Source organism: Malaclemys terrapin, chromosome 1 (assembly GCF_027887155.1).
Source record: "Malaclemys terrapin pileata isolate rMalTer1 chromosome 1, rMalTer1.hap1, whole genome shotgun sequence".
Taxonomy (NCBI): Eukaryota; Metazoa; Chordata; order Testudines; family Emydidae; genus Malaclemys; species Malaclemys terrapin.
This window is the reverse complement of record NC_071505.1, coordinates 49,996,134-50,020,033: the sequence shown is the minus strand read 5'-3', so window position 1 is coordinate 50,020,033 and position 23,900 is coordinate 49,996,134. Positions and strand designations below refer to the sequence as shown.

General features: G+C 45.4%; 1 protein-coding gene across 4 annotated transcripts in view; it reads left to right on the top strand.

The window, feature by feature from the left end:
• The first annotated feature begins 1,195 nt into the window (after positions 1-1,195).
• Positions 1,196-23,900, top strand: part of LOC128834877 (uncharacterized) — a 145,981-nt gene continuing 123,276 nt past the window's right edge. For all 4 annotated transcript variants that reach the window (XM_054024060.1, XM_054024045.1, XM_054024052.1 and 1 more), the window contains exons 1-4: positions 1,196-1,750; positions 7,178-7,267; positions 9,201-9,308; positions 11,943-12,027. In XM_054024060.1, coding sequence (XP_053880035.1) covers positions 1,583-1,750; positions 7,178-7,267; positions 9,201-9,308; positions 11,943-12,027 — 451 coding nt within the window. In that variant the 5' untranslated portion in view covers positions 1,196-1,582. The remainder of the gene's footprint in view (positions 1,751-7,177; positions 7,268-9,200; positions 9,309-11,942; positions 12,028-23,900) is intronic.

The following is a 23,900-nucleotide window of genomic DNA, read 5'->3' as shown; positions in this document are numbered from 1 at the left end:
ATGCACAATGATAGATGAAATTCTTCTAAGGGAACTGTGCATACCAACTCATTTTCTTCATGCTGGTTATTTATTAGGCTGAGAAGTAATGATGGAACATAGATAAACCTTCAGAATAACAGCTTAATTCTCCATTTCTTCACTGGAATGTGGTAGTAATAGGGTTGCCAACCTTCCCGGTTTTGCCAGGAGTCTCCCGGAATCGGACTCTATCTCCTGCTGCAGCCAATCCAGGAGATTTCAAAATGTTAAAATTCCAGCATTGCAGCAGCGCTAAGCCAGGCTCTCTGCCTGCCGTGGCCCCACATCGCTCCCGGAAGTGGCCTGCACGTCCTGGGGGGGCAGGCCTGACTCTGCAGCTCTCGTTGGAACTGCAGCCAATGGGAGCTGCGGGGGCAGCGCCAGTGGGCAGGGGCAGCACGCGAAGACCCCATGGCTCCCCACCTAGGAACTACTGCCAGAAGGATGTGTCGGTTGCTTTCGGGAGCCGCCCGAGGTAAGTGCTGCCTGGCTGAAGCCTGCACCCCTCACCCTCTCCTGCACTCCAACCCCCTGTCCCAGCCCAGAGCCTGCATCCAAAGTCCCTCCCAGAGCACATATCCTGAACCCCCCTCATGCCCCAGCCCCAAACCAAACTCCCTCCCAGAGCATGCACTCTTGCCCCAGCCTGGTGAAAGTGAGAGCGAGTGGGGGAAGGAAGGTGGAAATGGAGTGAGGGGCGTGGCCTCAGAGAAGGGGCGGTCCTTGGCGTAAGGGGCAGGGCAAGGATGTTTGGGTTTGTGGGATGAGACAGTTATGGAAATTTAGGAAATGGCCAGCCAAAGCCTGCTGATAAATAACAGCAAGGAGAGTCAGTCAATATCAAATATATTCCAATAATTTTTTTGCGAAGATTTAGAAAGAATGAGTTTGGATTATGTGGGGTACTCATTATTGCATAGCAATATACCCTATTAACGATGGTTTATAAGTACCTGGGACCCAGTCCTGCACTCCTTATTCAGTCAATACTCCCTGCCCTTCAGGGAAGGATGGTTTCAGTGATTGGGGGGGGGGGGGGGAGAGGAAGAGACGAAGGGGGTTAACAACAACATTTGGATATTTACGCCCCGCTGTGGACAAGGCAGATCACAAAGCTCAGCGGGAAGTGAGCGGGGGCGCAGGGATCAAGCCAGCTGTGATTGAGACGATCGGCCTGTGCAGCTGCCTTCCCGAGGAGATAAAGTGACTCTGTCCTGGGGGGAAAAGGCTCCCCCTCCCACCCCGAGCCGAAGGAAGGAAACTAGCGTCATCCTCCAGTCAGCAACAAACCCACCCACCTACCCGTCCGGCAGGGGTACTGGACAGGCTGCCCCGGCCAGCGCCTTGCAGCGGGGAGCGGCCTGGCGCCGGGGGCCCGGGCAGAGGAGCAGGCTGCGGGGCAGATTCGGGGTGAAACGCTCCCAGGGCCCAGCCTCAGCTCTCACCCCCTGCGGCCCCGCCCTCCCGGTGCCATGGAAACGCGGCCTATTGTCCCCAGCGCAGCGGGCCGCCTGGCGCAGCTCGGAGCTCCGCGTGGCCCGTGGCCCACGTCCGGCCGTCCATGGCCTCGGCCAGGCCCTACTGCCTCCCGCAAGTCCCCGCCTCGAGCCCCGCCCTTTCCTTCCCCTCTTCCTCGGCGGCGGCGGCGGTCCTAACCCGGGCGCGGGCGCGGGCCGAGGCGCAACTGCGCTCCGCGGTAGCCTGCGAGCGGGCCATGCGCTGGAGCGAGGTGACTCCGCCACGGGGCGCTGGGCAGGGGCCGGGCGGGATGGGGACCCCCTCCCAAGACTAAGCAATCCCCGGCTGGGTCGGGGCAGGGATGGGAGACCCTCGTTGGGAAGGGGGGTCTTATTCACATTAGATATGCTGACTCAGTTAACTAGCAAGAAGTAACAGAGAGTCCTGTGGCACCTTTAAGACTTAGGCCTGGTCTACACTAGGCGTTTATGTCGAAGTTAGCGCCGTTACATCGAATTAACCCTGCACCCGTCCACACCGCGAAGGTATTTAGTTCGACATAGAGGTCTCTTTAATTCGACTTCTGTACTCCTCCCCGACGAGGGGAGTAGCGCTAAATTCGACATGGCCATGTCGAATTAGGCTAGGTGTGGATGGAAATCGACGCTAATAGCTCCGGGAGCTATCCCACAGTGCACCACTCTGTTGACGCTCTGGACAGCAGTACGAGCTCGGATGCTCTGAACTGCCACACAGGAAAAGCCCCGGGAAAATTTGAATTTGAATTCCTTTTCCTGTCTGGCCAGTTTGAATCTCATTTCCTGTCTGGACATCGTGGCGAGCTCAGCAGCACTGGCAACGATGCAGAGCTCTCCAGCAGTGATGGCCGTGCAATCTCAGAATAGAAAGAGGGCCCCAGCATGGACTGATCGGGAAGTCTTGGATCTCATCGCTGTGTGGGGCGATGAGTCCGTGCTTTCCGAGCTGCGATCCAAAAGACGGAATGCAAAGATCTACGAGAAGATCTCTAAAGACATGGCAGAGAGAGGATACAGCCGGGATGTAACGCAGTGCCGCGTGAAAATCAAGGAGCTGAGACAAGGCTACCAGAAGACCAAAGAGGCAAACGGACGCTCCGGATCCCATCCCCAGACATCCCGTTTCTACGAGGCACTGCATTCCATCCTCGGTGCGGCCGCCACCACTACCCCACCAGTGACCGTGGACTCTGAGGATGGGATAGTGTCCACGGCTGGATCCTCGGACATGTTAGCGGACGGGGAAGATGAGGAAGGAGATGAGGAGGACGAGGCAGTCGACAGCGCTCACAACGCTGATTTCCCCGACAGCCAGGATCTCTTCATCACCCTTACAGAGATCCCCTACCAACCCTCCCCAGCCGTTACCCCGGACACAGAATCTGGGGAAGGATCAGCCAGTAAGTGTTGTAAAAATCTAAACATTTATTTGTAACAGAACAGGAATATTAACAATTTAAAAAATGGGTTTCTCATGATTAGTTTGATTAGCTTAACGGTTCAGTCATGGGCAGTGCAACTATTGAAAAAAAATCTAGCAATGTCCGGTTTTGCATGATTGTCCTGCCCAAGCCGCTCTACTGGTTAGTCACTGCTACAGCAGCTACAGTAAAATGCGGTCTATATGTCCGGGGATGGAGCAGAAATCCTCCTGTGACATCTCGAGGAAGCTCTCCTGGAGGTAATTGGAAATCCGCTGCATTAGGTTCTTGGGGAGAGCGGCCTTATTGGGTCCTCCGTAGTAGGACACGTTGCCACGCCACGAGACTATCAAGTACTCTGGAATCATTGCTCTGCACAGCATGGCGGCATACGGCCCTGGTCTTTGCAGGCTTTCCCGGAGCATTCTCTCTTTCTCGCTGTCAGAGATCCTCATGAGGGTGATGTCGCTCATGATGACCTGCTTTGAATGAGGTAGGGGAATGTTAGTGTTGGGACTGCTTTGCCGTTCCTTTACAGAACTGTAACCGCTGGTTTGCAGCCACGCGGTGGAGGCGGGAGAGGGGCAGCCGAAAGGGATCGTTCCCGGGGACAGCCGCGAGGGTGTGGGACAGGAGCAGACTTCCTGCTTGCCGAATTGCTGGCAGCAGGGACCGACATTGATTTCAATGTGAAATGAGGCCATTGCTAATATTAAAGTTTTAAGCTGCCACAAGTCTACGGCTTACCATGTCTGCCTGCAACAGAAATTCCGTTCTCCTGAGAGGCTTCTCAAATGTGCTGTAGAAGACCCCAGGCACTGAATGCGAAGGCCGAGAATTCGACCTTGTGCTGAGTGCGCATGTGATAGGTGCTGTGCATGGTCTTGTTAACAGAGAAAGACTATGTTCTTTGTTCACAACTACATTTATCTTTCTGAGGAATTCACTCCCTTTTTCCCATTCCCACAGCCCCATCTGCGACTGTCTCACAACCTAGCCTGTCATCACACTCCCAGAGGCTAGCGCGGATTAGGCATAAGAAGAAGAGGACACGGGAGGACATGTTCTCGGAGCTTATAGCCTGCTCCAGAGCCCAGGCAGCACAGCAGACCCAGTGGCGGGAGAACTTGACCCGAATGCACCAAGCCAACATGGATCGGGAGGAGAGGTGGCGTCAGGAAGACCAGCAGGCGACTCAAACCCTGCTTGGACTAATGAGGGAGCAAACGGACACGCTCCGGCGCCTTGTGGATGTTCTGCAGGAACGGAGGCAGGAGGACAGAGCCCCGCTGCAGTCCATCTCTAACCGCCCTCCCCCGCCACCAAGTCCCATACTCCCCTCACCCAAAGTGCACAGAAGGAGAGGCGGCAGAGTCCCTGCTAACTCTCACTCCACCCCTGCAGAGAGCTCGAGCAGCAGAAGGCTCTCATTCCCCAAAATTTGACAAGTTCTTTCCTTCCCGCCTGACACAAGCCCCCGTCCAAGTTTCACTTTCCCAGTTCCATGTTTGGTTGATAATAAAAAATACGTTTCTGTTAACTACTGTTTCCATCATGTTCTTTTGGAGGAGGGGGGGATAGGGGGTTGGTAATTCGACAGGACAGTCACCTTTGGCAGGGTATATAGTCGGGGGCAGGCACAGCAGCAGGGCACATACATAGTGCAGTGATGCAGTGACTAGTTACCCTGGTTAGTCTGGGAGGTTGTTTTCATGTTATGTGGTGGGGGGTGGGTTGCTCTGTGACTTTGTGGCAGGGGAGGGCAGTTACAGATCTTAAGCGGCGGTCCTTAGGCAGGATCACAGAGCCACACAGCAGGGGATCTGTAACCGTCCTCCCCCTGCCACAAAGTCACATAGACCCCCCCCATACACACAGTCCCTATCAGGAGGGGTGACAGGCTCCGTTGAAACAACCATCCCACCGCAGCGGAGCCTGTCAATCCTTGAGTTTAGAAGCTGCATTCGCGCCACTACAGTACACCCGCTCCGCACCACAGTCTGCGTCCCAGTTTTAAAAAATTCCCGCGAATACAGTATTAAAGAAAACGGTGTGCTTTAACAAAGTAGAACTATTTTTATTTTGAAACGTGTGTTGGAAGTGGGGTGAAGGGGGTATGTAACTGGATAGGATAGTCAACATTAACTGGGCAAAGAAACGGGGGCAGGTTTAGCTTCTCAATACACAAACTTTAAAGTCACAGGTTACCCTGCTCACTCAGGAACTTTGCTTTCAAAGCCTTCCGGATGCACAGCGCTTCCCGCTGGTCTCTTCTAATCGCCCGGCTGTCTGGCTGTGAGTAATCAGCAGCCAGGCTATTTTCCTCAACCTCCCACCCCGCCATAAAGGTCTCCCCCTTGCTCTCACAGAGATTGTGGAGCACACAGCAAGCTGCAATAACAATGGGGATATTGGTTTCGCTGAGATCACAGCGAGTCAGTAAGCTTCTCCATCTCCCCTTGAGATGGCCAAAAGCACACTCCACCACCATTCTGCACTTGCTCAGCCGGTAGTTGAAGAGTTCTTTTTCAGTGTCCAGGGCGCCAGTATAGGGCTTCATGAGCCAGGGCATTAGCGGGTAGGCTGGGTCCCCGAGGATGACTATAGGCATCTCCACATCCCCAAGAGTTATTTTGTGGTCCGGGAAGTAAATACCTTGCTGCAGCCGTCTAAACAGACCAGAGTTCCTGAAAACACGAGCGTCATGAACCTTGCCCGGCCATCCCACGTAGATGTTGGTAAAACGTCCCCTGTGGTCCACCAGTGCTTGCAGCACCATGGAAAAGTAGCCCTTTCTGTTAATGTACTGGCTGGCCTGGTGTTCCGGTGCCAGGATAGGGATGTGAGTTCCATCTATGGCCCCACCGCAGTTTGGGAATCCCATCGTTGCGAAGCCATCTATGATCGCCTCCACGTTTCCCAGGGTGACTACCTTTGGCAGCAGTACATCAACGATTGCCTTGGCTACTTGCATCACAACAACCCCCACGGTAGATTTGCCCACCCCAAACTGGTTCGCGACTGACCGGTAGCTGTCTGGCGTTGCAAGCTTCCACAGGGCTATGGCCACTCGCTTCTGGACAGTCAGGGCTGCTCGCATCCGGGTGTCATTGCGCTTCAGGGCAGGGGACAGCAACTCACAAAGTTCCAGGAAAGTTCCCTTCCGCATGCGAAAGTTTCGCAGCCACTGGGATTCATCCCAGACCTGCAGCACTATGCGGTCCCACCACTCAGTGCTTGTTTCCCGTGCCCAGAATCTCCTTTCGACGGCATCAACATGACCCATTGCCACCGTGATGTTCTCGGCGCTGGGTCCCCTGCTTTCTGAGAGGTCTGTGCTACTCTCAGACTTCAGGCCATCACCGCGTTGACGTAGCCTCCTCGCCTGACTTTTCTGCATCTGCCTCAGGGAAAGGTGTATGATAAGTTGCGAGGCGTTGAGAGCGGCCACAACTGCAGTGATGGTTGCAGCAGGCTCCATGCTCGCAGTGCTGTGGCGTCCGCGCTGTCACTGACTAGAAAAGTGCGCGAACTGATTTCCCGCCGGCGCTTTCAGGGAGGGAGGGCGGGAGTGATGGACGGATGACGACAGTTACCCAAAAGCACCCTGGACACCTTTTTTTTACCCAGAAGGCATTTGCGGCTCCACCCAGAATTCCAATGGGCAGCAGGGACTCCGGGAACTGTGGGATAGCTGACCACAGTGCACCACTTCCAATGTCGACGCTTTCCCCGTTAGTGTGGACTCACAAAGTCGAATTACTGTCCTTAGTGTGGACACACACGTTCGACTTTGCAATATCGATTCCAAAAATTCGATTTAAGTAAAATCGAACTACTCTCGTAGTGTAGACAAGGCCTAAGTGCTGACGAAGTGGGCATTCACCCACGACAGTTTATGCTCCAATACATCTGTTAGCCTTAAAGGTGCCACAGGACTCTCTGTTGCTTTTTACAGATCCAGACTAACACGGCTACCCCTCTGACACTAGCAAGAAGTGTTCTTCATCCCAGCCACAGCAAGTAACCCAGGACAATGGTAACTTTGCTGTGGCCCTAATTTGTGGCTATTTGTGCTCTGTCATGTGTTCTCATAGGCAGATGAGGTTGAGCCTGGAATCCGGAGGAGCTGAGTTCAGCGTTTGCACTCTGCAGTGCTTCTCATTTCTGACTCACAAAAACTCCCAGAGTCTGATGCTGGCTTTAGGTCATTTTGCCATGTATGTTTTTTGCTTTCAGGTTGTTGAACATTATACAGCACTCTTGAAAACTTTGAGCAAAGAGGAACTTCCTAAAGACTTTCAGCCTGGTCCTTACTATTCACAACTGGTAATTTAAAAAATATTTCTCAAGTGACGATCAGGATTGTCAGCTCTTGCAATTTTCTTACAAGTCTTCTAATAGATGGTCTTTCTTAAAATCCCAGCTTCTGAAGTGATGTGATTATGTGAAAATATCAGCTTTCATTAAAAAAAAAAAGTTTCTAACCGTCACCTTTGCAGAGAAAATGGGAACCCGAAAAGCTCAATAACCAGAAGGCAAATAAAAAGAATCATTTAAAAAAAGTCTCATGACTTTGAATTCAATCACATGATTTTGGGAGACTTTGCTCATGACTTTTGAACATTCAGGATTGACAGTACTGGACAAATGTTGTTTTACAAAATGATACAATGGCAGGCTCCAGTTCGGCAATCAGATCTTTGTGGATGGACCCTCAATATCACTAGGGCACTACATGTGTGCAAGAGCTCATCTGGATTTGGTTGCAGGACTGGAGCCTTCATTTGGATAACACCAACATGTGAATGTATTATATTTTAAGAACATATAACTGAATTATATGTTTGACCCACGTTTATCTGACTAGATGCCAGGGAAGCTGAGAGAGCACACTGTCTGGTCAGATGAAAGAGAGAGGCAGAACTGTTAGCTTATTGATGCATGGTTGTGCTGGAGAGCACAAGGTAGTGGTGGAGAGCCATGCTACTATCAGTGATGTCATCCCTGCCATGTTGACATATCTGATGGGATGGGCCCTTTGTGCATCAGATAGAGTACTTGGGGGAGAGCTGGTTACAGCCTTCAAAAGGTGCAGTAATATATTCCCTCATAGGATTAAATTCTGACCCCATTCAAGTAAATGGTAAAACTCCTACTGACTCCACTGTAGGGTTGCCAACTTTCTAATTGCACAAAACCGAACATCCTAGCCCCACCCTTTCTCCGAGGCCCCGTCCCCTGCTCACTACATTCCCCCTCCCTTGTGGCTCACTCTCCCCAACCCTCACTCACTTTCACGGGGCAGGGGCAGGGCGTTGGGGTGCGGGAGGGAGGAGGTGAGAACTCTAACGGGGGGTGTGGGCTCCAGGGTGAGTCCAGAAATGAGGGACTCAGAGTGTGGGAGGGGCCAGTGGGAGTGCGGAGCTGGTGCTTGGGGTAGGGGCAGTGCACGGAGCTTGGTGGCCCCCTGCCTAGGAGCTGGACCTGCTGGCTGCTTCCAGGGCGCAGTGTGGTGCCAGGACAGGTAGGGACTAGCCTGCCTTAGACCTGCAGCACTGCCGACCAGACTTTTAACGGCCCGGTCAGTGGTGCTGACATATGTTTATTCATTGCAACTACAAATACCTGTCTTTAGAAACCTGAAATAAATTAATGCAGGTTGGTTATGCTGTTTGGTTGAGGATTAAATTATTTTCTCAGCCAGGCTTTAGAGACAGCTGCATCTTTCAGAATTTTAGGAGCGAGGAAATTTGCACCTGTTCTTACCTCTGCAGATTTACAACTGTGCCATTTTATTAATATGGGGCCTGCTTAGTTTTGTGTTCAGTTTGCAGTATTTTAAATTAATTTAGGTGATATACAACATATTTCTCTTGTAGCTTATTAGAGGGACTACTGATTTTGTAATGTGAAATATTAATGATATTATAGTTCTTTTCTGGGCAATGTATTTTAATGTTCCAGATAATCATTGAAGGGCCAGACCTTCAGCTGACGTAAAGTGGCATAACTCCATTTATTTCAATGGAGTTAAGCTAAGAATCTAGCCTGAAATAAATAGTCCCTAGGGAGTAGCTGAGGGAATGAATTTTAAAATATTTTAGAATACAAATGTGTGAAACAACGATTGCCCAAGAGAAATGGTAAAAAGGCAGTTTAATTGGTTTGAAACAAATTAAAAACCGGTCCTAAACATATTCAGAACCTAGGCAATACTAAAACTTCAATAATAATTTGAGATTCTGGTTGTGTATTTCAGCTGTTTGAAACCTATTATCATTTAGCTGTAGCTTTCCAAAGACAGAATCACCATAAGGAAGCAGTGCAAGAGCTTAATAAAGCAATAGACGTTGCATCTATCCCTAAGGTAAAACTGTAGTAGTATTTATAGTATGTACATTGCATAATGAGTACCTTTTTTATGTAAAAATTCAATCAATGATTAAATCAAAGGAGGGTGCTTTAAGATATACTGTTCTGTGTCTACGTTGTGGTTTTATTATGTTACATTTATTCTAAAGTGAATGACAGCTGCATCTTAGAGTTGCAGCTACTGTACATCAAAATGAGATCATCCAGTATAATAAACACCACTGCCTTTGGAGACTCAGATCAGACAGAGCCACAAATAATCCATTTTCTGAATATATTCGATTATCTTATGCTTGCACATTGCATTAAGCATATTAGAAATTGACCTGTAAGACATCTTTGAATAAAATTAGAGGGTGTTTTAGGTAATGGGAAGGAGGAAGAAGCTGAAATTTCCCATTTCCTACCCCCACAACCTTCACTCACTAGTTTAATTCTGAGTGGTCACTATATTTGAAAATGTGGGATGGACCTTGACTGCTGCAAATGTTGGGACCCTTTATAATTATGAATCAGTGATGTCATACCTACATCTAATGCAAGGGCGGGCAAACCTTTTGGCCTGAGAGTTTTCGGGTTTCGGAAATTGTATGGAGGACCGGTTAGGGGAGGGGGTCGTGGCCCGGCCCCCACCTCCTATCTGCCCCCCTGTCCCAGGACTCCTGCCCCATCCAACCCCCCCTGTTCCCTGACGGCCCCCCCCCCCCCGGAACCCCTGCCCCATCTACATTCCCCTGCTCCCTGTCCCCTAACTGCCCCCAGATCCCTGCCGCCCCATCCAACCCCTCCTCTCATTCATGACGGCCCCCCTGGAACTCCTGCCCCATCCACCCCTTCTCCCTGTCCCCTGACTGCTCCCTGCCACCCCATCCACCCCCCCTCCTTCCTGACTGCCCCCCTGGGACCTCTGCCCCCATTCAAACCCTTATCCCCCCCCGACCGCTCTGACCCCTATCCACACTCCCCCCCGACTACCACCCTGAACTCCCCTGCCCTCTATCCAACCCCGCCTGCTCCGTGCCCACTTAACGCGCTGCCTGGAGCACTGGTACCACCGCTGCCACCATGCAGCACAGAGACCGGGTCAGGCTGGGCTCTGCAGCTGCGCTGCCCCAGGAGCTCACAGGCCCGCCGCACCGAGCATTGCACCGGTGGCGGGGTGAGCTGAGGCTGTGGGGTAGGGGGGACAGCAGGGGAGGGGCCGGGGGCAAGCTTCCTGGGCCAGGAGCTCAGGGGCTGGGCAGCATGGTCCCGCGGGCCGGATGTGGCCCGTGGGCTATAGTTTACCCACACCTGATCTAATGCCCTTTAAGTTAAGGGCTTGATCCTGTGAGGCCTGAGCACTTCTGTGAGGTGTTATGCTGGCATTGAGGACAGTCACCACCTCACAGGATTAAGCCCTATAAAGACAAGTAACTGCTTTCCTAATTTTGATGTCTGAATTCCATTTACTAAAGGCAATAGGATATTCTGGACAGGGTGACTAATGTGCTTCTGGGAGAATTAGTCATCGGGGGCTCAATCCTCAACTCCTGATAACTTTGATGGAAATTGCAGCCTGTCAGTCCCTTGCAGGAGACACGTAGAATTTATTGGGATCTGACCCTCGGTCTTTGAACTCGTGCTTTATATACTCTAAGGCATGTTATAATTGCACAGGAATCCACCATTTGTCAAAGCTTATTAATTCATAATATTTTTAAAGTAGACTGAGTTTAAAATCGCATGGAAAAAGCAGAAACTTTTTCTGTGAAATAGTTGATTAAATTCTGTTCCATGTGAATATATGGGTCAAAGTACAATGTTTAGATTAATATCTGAGATTTCATGCACACCCTAAAGTCTTTCCAATCTAGAAATTTTTGATTGGCAGGATAAATTATATCTAAGGTAATTGGAAACAATCTTGCCATGCTAGTCATAATTTTTTTTTACCACTGGCTTTGACAGCAATTGAATTATATTTTAAGAATAATAATAAATGATTTTGTAAATAGGAAACAATGTGAGTAACAAGCAGTAAAAATAGTCATAAAATTGATGAACAAACTGAAAATTAGACCATTAAAATCCTCTGGCACGGTAGGCTCTAAGTTCACTTGCTCTTTGTTCAGATAATATTGTATAGAAATGGATGCCTGCATTTTTTTTGTTTTTGAATTTATCTGTGTGATACATCTGTACTTTTTGATTAAACACACTTAATGGTAACTGCACATTGGCTTTGCAGTGCATGTGCAATCTCATTAAATTCCTTCATTTTTTCCCCTCCAAGGGAGTAAATTGATTTATATGAGCATGCTGCTAATGTTATAGCTCCTTGTCTAGCCCCTTGGGTTCTAATGTTTTTTAAACTCAGTACAATTATGGGAAACGTTACACTGGAATGATGACATAAATCATCCCCATAGGAGTCTGAGCAGTCTGGGGAGTAATTGTATAGAGCCCTGCTGAGGTAAATAAGAACAGTAATTTGAAATAAATAAAAGACCAATGGTGCTAATGTGGATGGCTCAAGAATATCATTAAGTTCATAATGACAGGTTTGTTTGGTGTAACAATGCTGGATGTACTGTAAAGCTGCTTTTTAGATAGTACATGAACTGTAATATTACAATCTTCTCTCCAGATTGCCTGTCAAGTTGGCTGTGTTTCCAGAACTTTCCTTCATACACCACTATTTGCGAGAAGAGCGTATGCATATGTAAAATGTGGTAAGACACCCTAGCTCCCTATCTTAACTTAATAAATAAACATTGAAATTCCAAACGGAGAGAGATTTTTCTGGAACACTTTTGCTCTGCCTTGCACTTCTATTATAATTAGCAGCATGTGGGAAATATTGGGTGAGTCTGGAGATAAATATACATTCACTCAGGTTTGCAGCCTTCCAGGAAAGATTTATGTGCTGACAGCAGGCTGGACTTTAAGGGACAGCAGGGGTGCTCAGAGCAACTTGCAGTCTCCAAATCATCTGAGCACAGTGTGACTTTGATAAATGGGGATCCTAGTGGCCAGCTGCCTACTTGCTGCACTGCTGAGTACAGATGAGGGCTTCTCTTCTAAGACCGGTTCTTGTTGACAGTCCAGTCCCTTCATCATCTGTGGGTCCGCAAAGGAATAAAAATCTAAGTTTAAGAGGTAAAATGAAAATAATTAATTTTAAAAAGAAATACTTGAAAAGTTTGTAAGCATTTATGCATTTTACCTATACAAATGTGATTGAGTAATTAGAGAATGGAGCATATTTACTATTGAGAAATACTTTACAGTTTTTAGGAACAAAGGGAAAAATCCCCAAAGACTAAGTTAACAGCAAATTTAATCCAAGTTTTATCCCACGTACAAAATTCTCAAATTAAAATAAAAATAAATTATAAAGGAGCTTCTCTGTTTCAAGGCAGGAGCTATTGGAGGGAAAAAAAGTTAAATTCTCTCTCTCTCTATCTGGGCTCAAAGCATCAAATCAAGACCTGTGTAATACAAAGGGATCCAGACAGGAGGACCTTCCCCATAGATCTATTAATTTCAGTGTGAATTGAGGCAGGCATAAAGGTCCATGTGTGGATCCTTTTGTAGGATCTTGATTCAAAGAAACCCACATTCAGCAAGATTTAATAGCATTTTTATTGATGCATACATAAATAAAAAGTTTAATAATGTTACAAAATAGAGACGTATTTTATTAAATCTGAAGACAACAGCTGTACTTTTCCGTCAGAGGCATTTGTGGGAAAGTGCACTAAAACAAATTGCATAACTGAAAGTGTACTCTGCTTATGCAAAAACTTAGGTGTGAAAATGTGCATACTAAATTGCAGGCATGATTTTAGAACCACTTCAGAAACTTGTCTCTAGTACTTTTCTTAATGATTACTGAACTAGTATTAAAACAAGATGTAAACATGTTCCATTTGTAACATGGATGGTCATGCATATTTTCAGAAAATATTGATTTTTTTAAAAGGTTCAAGTAAAAAAAAAAATCTAAAATAAATTGTTAAAACCAGGGATTTGGAGCAATCAAATTTTCAAATTGCTCCGCTCCAGCTCCGGGCAAAAACCTACTGGTCCGTGCTCCAGCTCCGGGCTCCGCTCCCAAACCCTGGTTAAAACATTCTCTGTAAAAAGGATGGCAGGCAAACCTTTGGTTTGTGTTTTGAGTTAAGATATCAACAGTAGATTTTTATAAGGGAATTATAAAAGATTGAAGCAGTTCCAAAAATTTGCAAACAAGGTCTCAACTCATCTCTACCTTCACCCTCTGTTGTAGATTTCTAGTTCTGCTTCTCTCTCTCTCTCTCTGGCCCAATGACTGTTTAGGTATTTATCCACAGTATAACGTTCACTGGCAGGGAGGAGAGAGAGACACACGCACACATTCACGCTGTAGTGCAGTAGTTAGGGTCCCACCTGGCAGTGGGAGACCCAGCATCCTGTCCTCCTGCTCCAGTTGCTTTTTCATTATTCATCCACAGTAGAACAACTTCAATAGGAGAAACTGACGGAGCCCCACATCAGAATATCCCATAGCTCAGTGTTTAGAGTGCTTTCTTGAGATGTGAGACCTTTGTTCAAATCCTTTCTTCCTCTCAGGTTGAGGTGGGAGTTGAACCTGGATCTCTCACATCCCAGGCAAGTGCTCTAACCATTGGGCTAAAAGTTACTGGTCTAGTAGGTGCTTCTGAGCATGCCTACAGCAATGCACATGCATTAGGTGGCTAAATGCCTATCTTCCCCTGGTTTGGGAAATTTTGGGGGCTTAGGTGGGGAATAGGTTCCAGATGCCTTGAAGGAGGGAGCAGTGCACATGCCCAGAGGCAGAAAACAGGCACAGAGGGAATTTTTACCCTGAAAATATAGGTGCCGGGTGAGTTTAGGCATCTACAGGGTTCGGTGAAAATTTTGTGGATTGAAGTGGAGCCAAACCTGGGATTCAGGTGCTAAATCTGTGGTTTAGGTGCCTAAGTACCTTTGTGTTTCTGGGCCTAAGCAATTTCTTGGCTCATCAGCACCACCTGTTGAAAATATTACAGTCCTGTTGCAAGCCCAGTTAGGCTTGTAATTGATTGTTTTAGTTGAACAAAACATAAACTTGAAAACAATGCGTAACCCTCAATGTATTTTCAGCTCACAGGGAACACCAGAATGGCATCAAACAAGCTAGCAGTCTCAATAGGATTTTGGGGTTGCCTTGCTTTCAAAAAGAAAACTATATAGCAGCAGAGTAACACGTACATATTCAGATACCTACAGTCACATTCATTGGCTAAATACCCTGTTCTATTTTGATGTGAACCCAATGATAGTGAATCCACTCAGAAATACTTTGAGACTATATGGGTAACAGATTGTCAGGTGAGGTCCTGATGAAATGTAGAGGCAGTGGTGTCTAGTGATTAGGGCACTGGACTGGGACTCAGAAGACCTGAGTTTTAGATCTACCACTACCACCAACTTGCTTTGTGACTTTGAAGATGTTGCTTCACTTTTGGTTTTGGTACTTCTGTTTCCCTTCCTATCATTCATCCGTCTTGTTTATTTAGATTGTACACTTTTCTGGATTGTCTCTTAGTGTGTGTTTGTACAGCCACCTAACACAATAGAGTGTAACACAATTATATCATCATTCATTATTTGTATTTCAGTCATGCCCAGGGATTCCAAACTGAGACTGAGGTCCCATTTGCCAAGTTGTCCTGTGGCTGGCATCTCTGAATTCAAAAACAGCCAGTTGTGGTTCAAAGATCCATATTTTGGTTTGGTTGGGACAGAACGAGCAAAAACAACACAAGTATCTGGGAATTATTCTTTGTGATTCAAATCCAGTTAAAGCTCACTGCAGAATATGTAAAGAAAAAACAAAACACGGCCCGCTGCCCCAGTCTCTTGGGCAGTAAAGTGTCTGGCAACTCCACATCATCTAGGTGCATGTGGAAATTGTGCATATTCTCTTCTTTGCAGTTCAGGTTCTGATATCTCCCTCATCACTATAGTATCTGAATGCCTTCCAGTAGTGCCTTAAACGATGTGACTAACAGCTGTCATGTGTGGTTCACGCTCTCTCTCTCTCATCTTTTCCCTTGTGGGAGAATTGTGTGTGCACTGTAATGGTTTATTGTGGTATGTTTTTTTTTTTTTTTTTTAAAGTAATACAAAAGTTAGGCTGCACAACTTAAGTTGACGTAAGTTATGTTGCTCAGGGGTATGAATTAGCCAACCCCCTGAGTGACATAACTTATGCTGATGATTTAAGTGCCAGTGTAGACCGTGTTATGTAGGCGGGAGAGCTTCTCCCACTGACATAGCTCCGCTGCTCGCGGGGCCTGGCGTAATTAAGCTGATGAGAGAGCTCTCTCCGGTCGGCTTAGAGCAGCTACCCAGAGAGCTTACAGTGGTGTAGCTGCAATGGTGCAGCTGCACTGCTGTAAACTGTCTAATGTAGCCATAGCCTTAGTAGCATACTCTGCAGTGGAGCAGGGCACACCATTATCCATGTTCTCTCCTCCAATGAAAAAGCATCAGGAGGTAGCTCAGGGGAAGAAATCTCTGCAAGGATCCTCCCCGCATCTCTGCATCTGTTCTGGCACCAGCTTCCTGTCTCAGTCACTCCTTCTCCCAGCTCAGCCAGACCCTAGGCTGCACAAAAAGGGCTCTGCAAGTTTGGAAAGGAATATGCCAAAGGGAAACTGAAGTCCTCCTTTCCTGTGGAAGCGGGCAGATTTGCACCCTGAGCTCCCCTCCATGTATAGATCTAGGCAGAGGTGAAAGTAAGCCGGTACTGGCTGGTACGCATACCGGCAAGAGCCGGTGCACCGTGCCATACCAGACCAGCTAACCCCAATGGCAATTTAAAGGGCCTGGGGCTCCTGGCAGTGGCTGGAGCCCCGGGCCCTTTAAGTTGCCGATGGAGCCCTGGGGGCTCCTGGCTGCTGCCACTACCCCAGGGCTTGGGGCGCTGGCAGAGATTTAAAGGGCCCGGTAGCCCTGGGGTAAAGGTGGGGCTCTGACGGCAATTTAAAGGGCCCGACTGTTACCCCAGGGCTACCGGGCCCTTTAAATCTCTGCCAGCGCCCCAATCCCTGGGGTAGTGGCAGCAGCCAGGAGCAACTTAAAGGGCCCGGGGCTCCGCTGCAGTAGTGGCAGCCAGGAGCCCCAGGCCCTTTAAATCTCCACCAGAGACCCCGGTCCCTGCCGCTACCCAGGGGGCTCCGGCAGTGGGGCTGAAGTGGCAATTTAAAGGGCCCAGGGCTCCAGCCACTGCTACCGCCCCAGGCCCTTTAAATCGCTGCCTGAGCCCTGCTGCCGGAGCCCTGGGGTAGCGGCAGCGCAGCTCTGGCGGTGATTTAAAGGGCTGGGGCTCCCAGCTGCCGCTACCGCAGTGGAGTCCCAGGCCATTTCATTTGTGGAGGATTTGTGATTTTGGCAGCTAATGCAATACTGGAATTTTGCTCATTTTAACAAAACTTTTAAAACTGACCATGTTAACCCTGATATGTATGAAGAAGTTCAGCAGCCAGTGATGGACCTGATGAAAAATCCAGATGATGTTCTGCTGTGAATCCATGGTCATAAAGCAACACCATATAGTTTTTTCTGAGGCTAACACTGAACTGAATAGAAAATTAGTTCTTAAGAATGATTGTATTTCATTGTAAGGTGTTTCTAGTGTATTTCTGGGTGTACCTTTAAAATTACATATCACAAAAGATCTGGTTCTCTGAGACAATGATCTAACATAAAAGCCTTTGATTAGTATTGTGACCAGCTTTAGAAACTTTGCACAGTCTGAATTTCGACAGGATGGATTGATTTAAATCAAAGCAGTTTAAATCACCAGTTTTAACCATGATTTAAACCAGCAACCATGAAACCTTGATTTAAATAATAAATTTTAATCATGTTTTGCATTTGTACTTTTTAGTTATTTTCATAGACAAAAGTTGATTTTCATTAGTTGGTAACCATTAAACTATGTTGATTTGCAATTAAATGTAGCCTTTACACTAAATATGGTACTTCTTTTTGCTAGTCAGTAGAATAAACTATACACACATTTATTTGAACAGTTATATAGCTTAACTTACATTTATTCATTCTTAATTTTTAAGTTTTTATTATGTTAGGAAAAGGTGAATGATGCATTTTTTATTTACTAGATGTTGATTAATTTTTTTACTTGTGATTTGTGTCAAGCTCTATTTGGATGGAAATTCAAATTAATTTAAAAATGCACAAAACCAGCATTTTTTAATTAAATAATAGTTCCTTAAAATTTATAAACTTTTTTCTTATCAAAATGTATCTAAAATATTTTGGTATTTATAATTAACTGATCTATTAAACAGAGGAAGTATTATCTGTATTTAATTAATTGAACTGATTATTTCTGGTCACTATGCCCTTCACGGTGTTAGAACTAGTAGATCTGACCCTCTCACATCTAATTTTTATTCATAGACTGGAAAGGAAAACAAGCTTTCCTGCTTTTTCAACTGCCAATTGGTTTCTTAACTTAGTTCAGATCAATTACTAGTTTGTTCTAGCTGAATAAACTGAAATGAAGAAAATATTCTCTTTGCTCCTGCAGAAGAGGCTGCTGCAGTCAAAAGCTGATTTAGCAGTTAAACGAACTCTGGTTCCAGGTTCTTAACTGATGATTTCCACCAGTTCAGTGGTTTGACTTTCTTTAAAACTTTGGTAGCAAGTGTGTACTGCTTCATGTTATTTTTTGTATTTAAATTGTACCATAGAATTTCTATGTATGGTAATTCCATGCTCTAAAAATAAGAATATAGCAGTAGGGATATATTACTGACCACCTGACCAGGATGGTGATAGTGACTGTGAAATGCTCAGGAAGATTAGAGAGGCTATTAAGATAAAGAACTCAGTTAAAATCCCCCATTATTACTATCTTCATATTGACTGGGTACATGTTACCTCAGGATGGGATGCAGAGATAAAGTTTCGTGACACCTTAAAGGACTGCTTCTTGGAGCAGCTAGTCCTGGAACCCACAAGAGGAGAGGCAATTCTTGATTTAGTCCTAAGTGGAGCACAGGATCTAGTCCAAGAGGTGACTATAGCTGGACCGCTTGGTAATAGTGACCATAATACAACTAAATTTAACATCCCTGTGGTGGGGAAAACACCGCAGCAGCCCAACACTGTAGCATTTAATTTCAGAAAGGGGAACTATACAAAAATGAGGAGGTTAGTTAAACAGAAATTAAAAGGCACAGCGCCAAAAGTGAAATCCCTGCAAGTTGCTTGAAAACTTTTTAAAGACACCATAATAGAGGTTCAACTTAAATGTATACCCCAAATTAAAAAACATAGTAGGAGAACCAAAAAAGTACCACTGTGGCTAAACAACAAAGTAAAAGAAGCAGTGAGAGGCAAAAAGGCATGCTTTAAAAAGTGGAAGTTAAATCCTATTGAGGAAAATAGAAAGGAGCATAAAGTCTGGCAAATAAGTGTAAAAATATAATTAGGAAGGCCAAAGAAGAATTTGAAGAACAGCTAGCCAAAAACTCAAAAAGTAATAAAAAAAAATGTTTTAAGTACATCAGAAGCAGGAAGCCTGCTAAACAACCAGTGGGGCCACTGGACGATCGAGATGCTAAAGGAGCACTCAAGGATGATAAGGCCATTGTGGAGAAACTAAATGAATCTTTGCATCGGTCCTCACGGCTAAGAATGTGAGGGAGATTCCCAAATCTGAGCCATTCTTTTTAGTTGACAAATCTGAGGAACTGTCCCAGATTGAGGTGACATTAGAGGTGGTTTTGGAACAAATTGATAAACTAAACAGTAATAAGTCACCAGGACCAGATGGTATTCAAATGTGAAATTGCAGAATTACTATTAGTCTGTAACCTATCATTTAAATCAACTTCTGTACCAAATGACTGGAGGATAGCTAATGTGACTCCAATTTTTAAAAAGGGCTCCAGCGGTGATCCCAGCAATTACAGGTCAGTAAGCCTGATTTCAGTACCAAGCAAACTGGTTGAAACTATAGTAAAGAACAAATTGAAAGACACATAGATGAACATAATTTGTTGGGGAAGAGTCAGCCTGGTTTTTGTAAAGGGAAATCAGACCTCACCAATCTACTAGAATTCTTTGAAGGGGGGGGGGGTCAAAAAGCATGTGGACAAGGGGGATCCAGTGGATATAGTGTACTTAGATTTTCAGAAAGTCTTTGACAAGGTCCCTCACCAAAGGCTCTTAAGCAAGGTAAGCTGTCCTGGCATAACAGGGAAGGTCCTCTTATGAATTGGTAACTGGTTAAAAGATAGGAAACCAAGGGTAGGAATAAATGGTGAATTTTCAGAATGGAGAGAGGTAAATAGTGGTGTCCCCCATGAGTCTGTACTGGGCCTAGTCCTATTCAATTTATTCATAAATTATCTGGAAAAAGGGGTGAGGTGGCAAAATTTGCAGATGATACAAAACTACTCGAGGCAGATTGTGAAGAGCTGCAAAAGGATCTCTCAAAACTGGGTGAGTGGGCAACAAAATGGCAGATGAAATTCAGTGTTGATAAATGCAAAGTAATGCCCATTGGAAAACATAATCCCAACTATTCATGATGAGGTCTAAATTAGCTGTTACCAGTCAAGAAAGAGATCTTGGAGTCATTGTGAATAGTTCTCTGAAAACATCCACTCAATGTGCAGCGGCAGTCAAAAAAGCAAACAGAATGTTGGGAATAATTAAGAAAGGGATAGATAATAAGACAGAAAGTATCATATCGCCACTATATAAATCCATGGTACGCTCACATCTTGAATACTGCATGCAGATGTGGTCGCCCCATCTCAAAAAAGGTTCAGAAAAGGGCAACAAAAATTATTAGGAGTATGGAACGGCTGCCATATGAGGAGAGATTGGGACTTTTCAGCTTGGAAAAGAGACAACTAAGGGAGGATATGATTGAAGTCTATGAAATCATGACTGGTGTGGAGAAACCAAATAAGGAAGTGTTATTTACTCCTCATAATACATCACTAAATGAAATTAACAGGCAGCAGATTTAAAACAAACAAAAAGAAGTATTTTTTCACACAATGCACAGTCAACCTGTGGAACTCCTTGTCAGAGGATGTTGTGAAGGCCAAGACTATAACAGGATTAAAAAAAGGACTAGATTAGTTCATGGAGGATAGGTCCATCAATGGCTATTAGCCAGGATGGACAGGGATGGTGTCCCTAGCCTCTGTTTGCCAGAAGCTGGAAATGAGCGACAGGGGATGGATCACTTGATGATTACCTGTTCTGTTCATTCCCTCTGGGGTCACTTGGCACTGGCCACTGTTGGAAGACAGGATACTTGGCTAGATGGACCTTTGGTCAGACCCAGTATGGCCATTCTTATGTTCTTAAATTAAGTGCTTTTAATAGATTGCAATAAGTTTAGCCCTTGACATTGACAACCTATTTCAAATTTAATTTTAAATAGGTTTATTTAAAAAAAATCTCTGTATTTAAATTTAAAAGAATATTTTTTAAAAAACAACCATCAATTTTTTTTTATCACCCAGCTCCAGGATGCAGTATTAAATAGCCATCCATGGGGAATTTAAGGTCAATAGGAAGTTGTTTATCCATTTCTCATATGCCTCTTCTATTATCTCCTACCTGCACTGCAGAGCTTGATGTGTCCAAGATTTTATCCAATATGAATTAAAACTGACTGTTACTCACCTGATTCAAGATGTGGTGACCCAGTAGAATTCTACTTTCAATATGCTTAGATATTTTCAGGACTATGAACAGGCTTTTGCTATCTTTTGTTCAGAAGTTCCTAGCATTCCACAGACCCTAACGTAGTGGAGCCTCACAGAGGCTTGTCTTTAAAATTCTTGTTTTGGAGCCTGTCAAGACTGTATTTCTGTTGAGACCTGCAGTTTGAGCATTGACAGCCGACCTCGGGGGTGATATCCAAATGATTGCCTATATATACACATGCACTTCTATTACACTTTCACATTGGTATCAGAGTAATCAAAATCTAGGTTTTAGATTCCATTTCAGACTGGTTTAGCCACATTGAAGTAGAACAAGGATATACAGTTTCCTGCATGTTAGATATCCAAGGCATTTTTATTTAGTTCTGAGATAGCTCATGATAGACATTGGTGCTGGTATAGCAGGAGCCACCAACATATTCTGAACCCTTTGGTAGCTCCTGTGGAGGCACTGGGACATGAAGCTTACTGCAAAGCTGCAGATGTATAGAACTATGGTTTTACCAACTTTATTGTAAGGCAATGAAGTGTAAACACTGAGGAAGGGTGGCGAGTGGTGGATTTATGTTTTTTTATTTTTGTCATCTTTGTCAGCTGTTCCACTTTAGTGGCAGGACAAGATCAGCAGTAAGGATATTCAAAACCGAACCAAGAAACCACCCCCATCAGCACTGGCTCAATTTTGGCAGTTTCTTGATATGGGCATATTATTAGGATGGAAGACCAGCGAATTGTGAAGTGTTTACCAAAGAATTCTGCTACATGGTGGGTGATCACAGGGTCACCAAAAGCTTCGGTAGTGTGATAAGATTGCCTGTGACAGACAGTCTGAACATCCAGCCAGACTGTCTGAAGAACCAAGCTAGAGATCGATCTGGGTGTGCTCCATCTGTAAGAAGGCTGTCCCCCTTTGGGATTTGCTTTGATTATGATGATGTCGATGTCGTGTGATGCTGCAATATCTGCCACCTTGACATTGGTTGAAGGAAAACATGCACAGAAAAGCCAAGAATGGACAGCATGCAATAGAAACAGAGAGCAGAGAAACAAGTTAATTAGCAACCTCTAAAGGAAGTCAGAGTAGATACTAAAAGCATGTGGAGTTACTAAGAGAAGCTATGGATAGTTTCCTATCTTCCATCTAGTGAAATTCAGTGTAAAGGGAATTTTCTTTATACGTATTAGAGACCAGTTTGCCACAGGTAGCTCCTGCTGAAGAGTGGTGAAAACAAAATTCTATCAAACTCAAAATCTTTTCCCATTTGCAATGCTTCTTTGAAACTCTGCTCATCATTGTATAATGTGAAATACCATTTAGCATTGTTTAGGCTGTCTAATATCAGAGGTACAGATAGCTCCTGGAGAATATAGAAAACCTTATGTTATTTGGATGCAATTTGCTAGTACTTAAGGCCTTACCTTTTATAAACTTATCTTAGCACTTCTTTAATTTAGAGTTTGACGTCCTAATACAGGGATCGGCAACCTCCGGCACATGGCCCATCAGGGTAAGCCGCTGGCGGGCCATGAGACATTTTGTTTATGTTGACCATCCGCAGGCATGGCCCCCCGCAGCTCCCAGTGGCCACAGTTCGCCGTTCCCCGCCATTGGGAGATGCGGGAACGGCAAACCGCAGCCACTGGGAGCTGCAGGGGGCCATGCCTGCAGACTGTCAATGTAAACAAATGTCTTGCGGCCTGCCAGCGGATTACCCTGATGGGCTGCTTGCCGACTCCTGTCCTAGTACATTCAGTATAATTCTTAAATATCACAAATGGTCTAATCTTCCTCCGAAATGTTGTACTCGATCTCTGAATGAATTTAGTACTCTATATGCTGGGATTTGGCTTTTAAAACACTGATAAGCAGTGTTATTTCAGCTCTCAAAACACATGGTAGTTATTTTTATTAATTTTGCCTTAAAAACACCCAGTTGAAGATTTGCAAAAATGGAGTGACATCCAGATTAACACTTGGTGTCTGATGAAAATTTAGGGTAAATAATAGAGGAATATGGGGCAGGGGAAGGATTGTATCTTTAGTTTAGTATTGGTAAACTGATGCATAGCTGATTTTTTTCCCTTTTTTTAAAAAAGGGGTTTGTTCAGTTAAATAGAAGTGAATTGGTTTGTTAGACCACTTCTCTTTAATCTCTTTCTGTAACAGAGAAGGTCATAGCTGTGAAGATGAGTTCTGAAGCCAAGCTTATGCCTTCAAAACGAATTCATTACTTTTTAATCAGGGCTTTGGAGCTGTGCTCCGGCTCCACTCCAGCTCCAGGCAAAAACCTGCAGCTCCACTGCTCCAGCTCTGGGCTCCACTCCAAAGCCCTGTTTTTAATGCGTTCTCTTTGTTTCTGAAGGCAGACAGCCCTTGTTCATAAGGATGCATTGGAGAAATGTTAATGGAAAAGCTTTAAATTCCTCAGGATTGATGCAAAAATGTTTGATTGTACTATACCAAAGCAATATTAAGCATCACTTAACTCTTTTATATATATTTTTATTTTTTTCTTCAGTGCCTCTCCCAAGCCCTGTCTGCTGTTCCCTGCAACAGCCTCCTAAACTCTGCCTAATACTCTTTCTCACCACAAACCCTGTCACCCTTCTCATACAACCCCTTGTTCTCAGCAGTTGCCTATTTTGAACAAGCAGACAGTGGATGGCTGAGTAGAGACCTTCTCCACCTGTGTCTATGTAATACACTGGCAGAGTGGGTTATGTCCCCCTCTACTGGCTGTTCCTCTAGAATATAACAGCCTATCACTGCTCCAGATAGTGGAATTACAACTTTAGTTGTTGACCCCACACATTTCTGAAAATGGGCA